Source organism: Pyxicephalus adspersus, chromosome 3, assembly GCF_032062135.1.
Source record: "Pyxicephalus adspersus chromosome 3, UCB_Pads_2.0, whole genome shotgun sequence".
Lineage (NCBI taxonomy): Eukaryota > Metazoa > Chordata > Amphibia > Anura > Pyxicephalidae > Pyxicephalus > Pyxicephalus adspersus.
This window is the reverse complement of record NC_092860.1, coordinates 67,363,645-67,370,816: the sequence shown is the minus strand read 5'-3', so window position 1 is coordinate 67,370,816 and position 7,172 is coordinate 67,363,645. Positions and strand designations below refer to the sequence as shown.

At 36.1% G+C, this 7,172-nt stretch overlaps 1 protein-coding gene across 4 annotated transcripts in view; it reads left to right on the top strand.

Moving 5' to 3' along the window:
* The window catches only part of ELL (elongation factor for RNA polymerase II), a 33,300-nt gene extending 29,838 nt beyond the window's left edge, over positions 1-3,462 (top strand). For 2 of the 4 annotated variants that reach the window (XM_072405036.1, XM_072405035.1), the window contains exons 10-13: positions 38-209; positions 1,716-1,765; positions 2,613-2,657; positions 2,996-3,462. In XM_072405036.1, coding sequence (XP_072261137.1) covers positions 38-209; positions 1,716-1,765; positions 2,613-2,657; positions 2,996-3,071 — 343 coding nt within the window. In that variant the 3' untranslated portion in view covers positions 3,072-3,462. The remainder of the gene's footprint in view (positions 1-37; positions 210-1,715; positions 1,766-2,612; positions 2,658-2,995) is intronic. The other 2 variants (XM_072405038.1, XM_072405037.1) reach the window with 1 other exon arrangement.
* The last annotated feature ends 3,710 nt before the right edge of the window (positions 3,463-7,172 follow it).

The following is a 7,172-nucleotide window of genomic DNA, read 5'->3' as shown; positions in this document are numbered from 1 at the left end:
AATATGATGAACTAATTAATTTTTTGTAATATCTTAGGAAATACACAGCAATCTCATCTCAGGAGCAGCGTCAGATTTACAAGACTGATTTCAACGCAGAATACAATGAATACAGAGATTTACATGCAAGGATAGAGAGCATAACAAGCAGATTTACAGAGCTAGACTCTCAACTAAAGCAGCTCTGCCCTGGTTCAGAGGAATACAAGGTATACAGCAAGCATTGTCACATTTTTATTTTTATTCTTTTTAACTTTCTTGCAGTTTAAGGATTTTGACAGTTGTGCAAAATGATGTGGGTGTTTGTAGTTTGTCAATCTTTTTTAAAACCAAAATCGTAAGGTAACCATGTATTGTGATGTTTATAAATGATATTTGGGTGCCAATGGACTGGACCCATTTATCCATGTTTTGCAGTTTATCCATTTATCCATCTCCTTTGCAAAGTGGTAAAAAATTGGGAAGCTGTGCTGACTTCAGTAATTCATTTGCATTCAAGCAAAAATCCATTATTTTTTTTTTTTTAGCCTTCATGTACCTAAAGTAAACACAGTTTTACCCTAGTGAACAACTTCTCAGTAGGCAGTAATTATTTCTATAAAATACTGGTAACTCGAGAATTATTTCTAGCACAAAGTTTAGTATGAGAATACTTGTTCTATAATGGATTTCAATTGAAAATAGTCTATAACTTTGAAAACTATGGAGAGGAGATAGTTAAACCAGTTTTCTCATCACCCTTTCCCATATGCAGATATTACCTTTTGTCTTAAAGGAAGAAGCCTTTGATGCAAATAAGACAGTCTGTTTGTTTTTCTCCATTCATCCAGAGTATTTAATAAAAAATTTAGTAAAGTATATATGTGAAGGGCCCTAATTTATCCAGGTCATTGTATAGCTAGTAGCAGTCACATTCAAGTTTATTTAGTTCTACCAGTGTAAGGAAAAAATCCCCAGCATGTACAGTTGTGATTGTAAAGTTTACTTAAAAACAATTTGTGAGTCTGGGGGTTTTCATCCATAAAATTTCTCATTGAAATGAATCCTCTTTCCTGCACCTGTTTTTTTAGGATCAGGCAACCAGTTTCCATATTTTATAAGGCAGCTCTTGGTCTACTGCTCACACATTCTTCAGACTGATGTTTCTTGTCCCATGTGATTCCAGCTTCAGGCAGCTCTTTTGAGTTGGGCTACAGACCCCCCCCCATCTCTGTTTACATTGGTATGGATTTGTTGCTGTGCTGCATGCTCTGCAGTCAATTTTGAAGGCTTTCCCTTTTTCCCAGTGAAGGAGAAAGAGATTAGTATTTGTTTATTTGCTGTTTTTTGGGATCTGTTGAGGGATTCATGTAATCTGCCCCCGTGTGATTATGATCACAATCAAGTATCATTCTGTACAGTTAAGTTTTGCTACCGTACTGGAGCATTTTAGGCCAGGGCATAAGCGGAGAGATTCAAACTTTCCATGCTGCTCAATAGTTTTCAGGAAAATTATTTCATGGTGAGATTGGTGTGTGATATTGTATTAAAACAAAACTGTTACCGGTTGTTTTCTAAACCCTTGGAGGAAGTCTTGGAGGAGTTATGGCTGTTACCCAGTCTGGACTGAAAACATGTTGGTTTGTTTTTTTTTGTTTTGTTTTTTTGTAACAGTTTTAAATGTTGGGTTAATGGGACTAAAGGAAAATATAGCTTTATTTTGTGTTTTTTTTCAGCTAACAGAAGGTGACAAGGACATGGTGTTTCTTTTAAAGATCATTTTTCTGTACGTGTTTATGTTTTTGGCCTGAAAAATAAAAACAATGCAACCACATCATCAAACTACTTGTAAGCTGCAAAATATTATTTTAAATATACCTAAAGAACATGCACATACAAAATAAAGGCATGGGTCAGTTATAAAGCCATGTTTTTAAATTGTAAATACAGTGGATTAGGCTATGTGCAATGGTTCTCGTCCAAGACAGCTTGGGGCTGATATCGGACAGGAATCAGGCTTGTGTACGGTGCTCGTTCTCTGACCGTCCTGGCGAATCCGCAGATGAAGAACAATCATAAGGAAAGAGCAGCAGGGTGCCGCTCCATCGTTCTCCGCCTCCCCTCTGCATAGAGCAGAATGGTGCTGTATGATGTACAGCACTCGCTCGTGCATTAGTTTGGAAAGGATCAGTGTTAACAATTCATTTGGTTGCCTAAAAAAAAAAAACTTCATTCTTAACAGGAAAGTAAAATGCAGAAAGTACTTTAGCTGTACTTAAGCCATTTGCTATATACCTTCTATTAAAAGAGCTTGAATGTTTGCTTTTCTAATCTTTATGGTAAGTGGTTCGAAGTCGGTATGCCACTCAGTAAATGGTAGTTTAGTATATTGCATAAAATCTCCAACATGTAGTCAACCGAACAGAATGGATTTATTAGCTTGAGCATTTCCACAGAATGGACATTTTTTGTGTAAAATGCAGTATTGACATTGAAGTTGATTTATTGTGCATGGTATTTAAATCTTTTTTTTTTTTTTTTTTTTTTTAATTTAAAATGGCATTTTACTGATATTGTACCACTAGAGGTGAGAAATGTACCTTTACCTGTACCTATTTCTGTTTTTATTTTAGACTATCCATGATCAAATCTTACAAGAGTATCGTAAAATTAAAAAAGTAAGTAATATGTGACAATGATGTACATAGATGGACTGGACTAAGTGATGCATTGTGATGACTAAATGATGATTGCGCAAACCGCATTTGTAAAAGCAGACTCAAAGAATCTAATGTACACACGTCAGAAGATTTGCACCCAATAGTAATGTTTGAGGTGTAACAAGTAACTGATATCATGCCTTGTTCAGGCCAGCTCTTCTGTACTCGAGCTAGAAAGAATGTATTGTTCATTTACAAATTTTCTTTTGACATAAAGTCAAACTAATAGTCATAACTGTAGAGAAATGGATTTAAGTGACCTCCAAATGTTTCATATTGTTTTGTTTTTTTAACAGTCCAACCCGAATTACAGTGAAGAGAAGAACCGCTGTGAATATCTCCACAATAAACTGGCTCACATTAAAAAACTGATTGCACAATATGACCAACAGTTACTGTCTTGGCATTAGTGCCTATGTTCAGGTAGCAGTATCTTTGCACCTGTACATAAAGCTGTGCTCTCTCTCTCCCTCCTATTTTTTCCGTTTTGCAAGAGTTTTCTTCTGCAGTTCTGCCGCTATCATCAGTGGAAGAGAAACTACTTGCTAAACAGCCAGCAATCCTTGTGAAATTATTGGAACGGTTCTCAATAAACCAAGTAGTGCTACCCGCAAAATCAATTTTATTTTTTTTTTCCCCTTTTCCATTTTTTTTTGTCTGTTTTAATGTTGGATGGACAAGTATAAAATGATGCCAAAATGGATTATCCTATTTTCTTTAAGCATTACTGGAAACCAATAATAAAATGACATACTGCAGCCAATTTTTTCAGAATCTTGTGGTTTAGAGTATTAGGCATTGATTCACTATGGGCTTGTTTATGTCAAAATGCTCACCATGGGCTACATTATTATGTTGTGGTGTGTGTTTATTTACATGTGGCATTTTTTAACTGACTTTATTTGAATTGAATGGTAAACTGCAAAATGTTGGCGTGAACAGTCTCCGGGAAGAAGTGGATTTGCTCCAGCATGTCTGGTGTAAGTACTGGTAATAGCATTACACACCATGATATGGAACAATGGTTAAGCCAAGTTTTAAAGATTCAGAAGAACACTTTAGACCTATAAATTGGAAGAAAATATGTATTGTTCTTTTGTCTTTTTTTTTTGAATTTTATTTTATTTTTATTCAGTAACCAGGTGAGCATACAAAACGAGACAGGTAATACAAAAAATGCAATCATAGTAATCAAAAAATGTGCTTATACCAGGCATCTACCTAAAAGGCAAACCATCTATGCAAAACACAGGTCACTAACATTTTCAATGTAATAATTTGTGTCAATCCTTAATGCCTTGCAAGTGTTATTTTTTTATACAGATACTGTACAATATACATGGGACAGTACAAAAATGTCACCTGGGTTTCATACATTATTGCCAAGCCAGTGTTTGAGCAGCAGTACACTGATATGAATTATAGCAATGATGATTAATTGTGATTAATGATGAATAATACTTTGTATCCTCTGCTGATCTGCATAATTATCATAAGAATCACATGAATGATTTTCACCCCAAGGAGATACCAACAAAATAATTGTGTGCTGTTTGGTTGTTGTTTAAAATAAATAAAAATCCTATCCATCAGTAAGGCCACTGAGAGCCAAGAGTAATAATGAGGCTATATATTTTTTCCATCTGAACACACAGCAGCTTGACTGAGAATAATTGTTAGTTAGGTTGAAAAGATATCAATCCAGCAAGTTCAACCATTAGGGAAATAAACATATCCTAGATAAAATCCTATAGACATAGCTGAAGCTGAGCCAGGGTAAGGCAAAAAACCCTGGCATAATTTACTCCCAACGGAAAAAAAATCCTTCCTGATCATGCGAGGCAATCAGGTGTTAAACCTGGATCAACAGACTCTGTTGTCTTTACTTTAAAACTTTTTAATACCCAATTATATTGTATGCTTTTAGCATCCAACTTTTTCCTAATGCAATCTATACTATTTGCTGAAACTACTCCTGAGGCAGCCTATTCCACATTTTCACTGACCTTACTGTAAAGAGGCCCTATTCGGAGAATACATTTATTTCCTCCAGACACAGAGTGCCCCCTTGTCCTTTGTAATGACCTTAAAGTGAATAATTGGGAATAGTTATATAGGATGATCATATCCCCCCTTTAATGTCCCTTCTTAAGGGAGAATAGATTCAGTTCGGCTAATCTCTCATAGTTTAGCATAGTTGCCCTTCTCCACACTCCCAATTGCATAATATCCTTTTTGGGAACTGGTGCCCAAAACTGGACTGCATATTCCTGATCAATGCTTTGTACAAGGGCAGGATTATGTCTCCATCTCTGCAGTCAATTCCTCTTTAAATGCAAAAAAGTACTTCGCTAGATTTAGATTTTGTACCTTGGCATTGCATGCTATTAGGTCTATGATCTACCAAAACCCCCAGGTCATTTTTCATTTTTGCCTCCCCCTAAAAGTATTCCCCCCTAGACCAGGGGTCGGCAACCTTTTGAGTCGGAAGAGTCAAAAATTACAATTTACAAAATTTCAAAGTTTTTAAAGAGCCACAAAATTTTTTCTTGCCAACAATAAATAGTACTCGCATAAATAAAGTTTTTTGATAAAAAAAAACTAATCTATTTATTCATAAGAAAAAATATCTATTTATTCATATATAAGTAGTGTTTTTTACAACAAATTAGATAATATATATATATATATATGGCATTATTAGATAATTATTATTTAAGTAAAAAATTAAAACAAACATTTCCTTACAACACTTACTTGACGTCAAAAGCGAATTAAAACCTACATAGAAACATCCAACAACGGCGTCATTCGAGAGCTTCCGACGGACTGACGACGCGTGTCACGGGGGAGGGGTGCGGTGAAAAGCGAGTACAAGTGGCTGAGAGATAGAATCCGGTGCCTAATCCTCGTTAATCGATTCAGAACGATTTTGAAATTTTTTTTTTTTGATAAAATAAATAATATTTGCGTGTGGAACTAAAGAGCTTCACATCCAAAGAGCCGCATGTGGCTCGCGAGCTGCAGGTTGCCGACCCCTGCCCTAGACAATAAGAAGCATGCCATTTGTTAGCCGCCAAGTGCATAACTTTACATTCTCATTTGCCACTTAGCTCCACAATCAAACAGTACATCCAGGTCTGCTTGTAGATTATAGACATCCTGTATAGACATAATTCCATTGCATAGTTTGGTGTAATTTGCAACCACCGACATTGTATTTTTAATCCCAAACTACATATTATTTATAAAGATGTTAAACCGTAAAAGTCCCAGCACTGCACCCTGGGGTACACCAATAATAACCTTAGGCCATTCAAAATATGAAGCATTATTATTTACTCTGGATGTAGTCTTTAAGCCAGTTCTCTATCCATTTACAGACTGAATTTTCTAAACCTATTAACCCTTACTTGCATATTAACCGTCGGTGGGGAACTAAGTCCCCAAGTACACTATATCAACTGCTACTCCACTGTCTGCCTGTTTACTTCCTTCTCTAAAAAGGCAGTAAATATGTTTGATGACTTTGATCTTTTGCTACCTCTTTAGGGTAGGTACCACATTGGCCTTATGCCAATTCATTGGTACCATGCCAGTGATTAAAACGTCTCTAAATTCTCTATGGCTTTTTTTGTTTTTGTTTCAAAGTTTATTGCAATTTTCAAATAAAGAAAACAACGTTACACAAATTTTGCATAGAATAACAGGAGGAGACAAAAAAAACAAGGTGGGGGAAGGGCGAATAGGGGGTTCAAAACAAAAGAGCGTCAACCAGTAACCAGACATCAGTAAAATAAACATATGAGGTCACACATAGTTCAACACCTCTTAGGTTACAAAGTCTAATACAGCAGGTAATAACTCTATGGCTTTTTTTAACATCTGTTAGCCAAATATGTTCAATTTTAGCCTCTTAACCTCCCTGGTGCTCTAAATATATAAGTATTCTTAAATGTCAAATGGGTACATTTAAAAATACTTATTTTAAATTTCCTGCCTGGTCCTGCCCCCAGCTGCACAATCCTGCCCTCCAACTGCACGCTGCATCCCCTGGCCTGGCATCCCCAATTTTCACATGCCGTTGGGACAAGGTAGGTTTTCCAATCTCATTTAAAAGTGCCTCAGGGTTACCGCTATTTGGTACATAAAATAATGCAGGATTGGGTCACTGAATGCACATTGTGTTAGGCTCCATTGGTCCTGCAGAGTGCTGCTTGCTCATAGGAAAGATTAAGGGGTACAGCACACTTGGAACACCCACTGAAGATGCTTTTGCAGGAAAGTTAGGTGTTTGTACAAGTGGGAATTACCAAGGTTGGTGAGAGGAATTTAAAGGACAGTTGCACATTAAAAGTAATACAATCAGAAAAGTCAAGTTTGCAAAAGGTCAATATTAAAATTACTTTGCAGCAAGTGCTGTAAATAACTCTAAATTGGTGCTTACTGAAAATTAACACTACTTTCTACTGT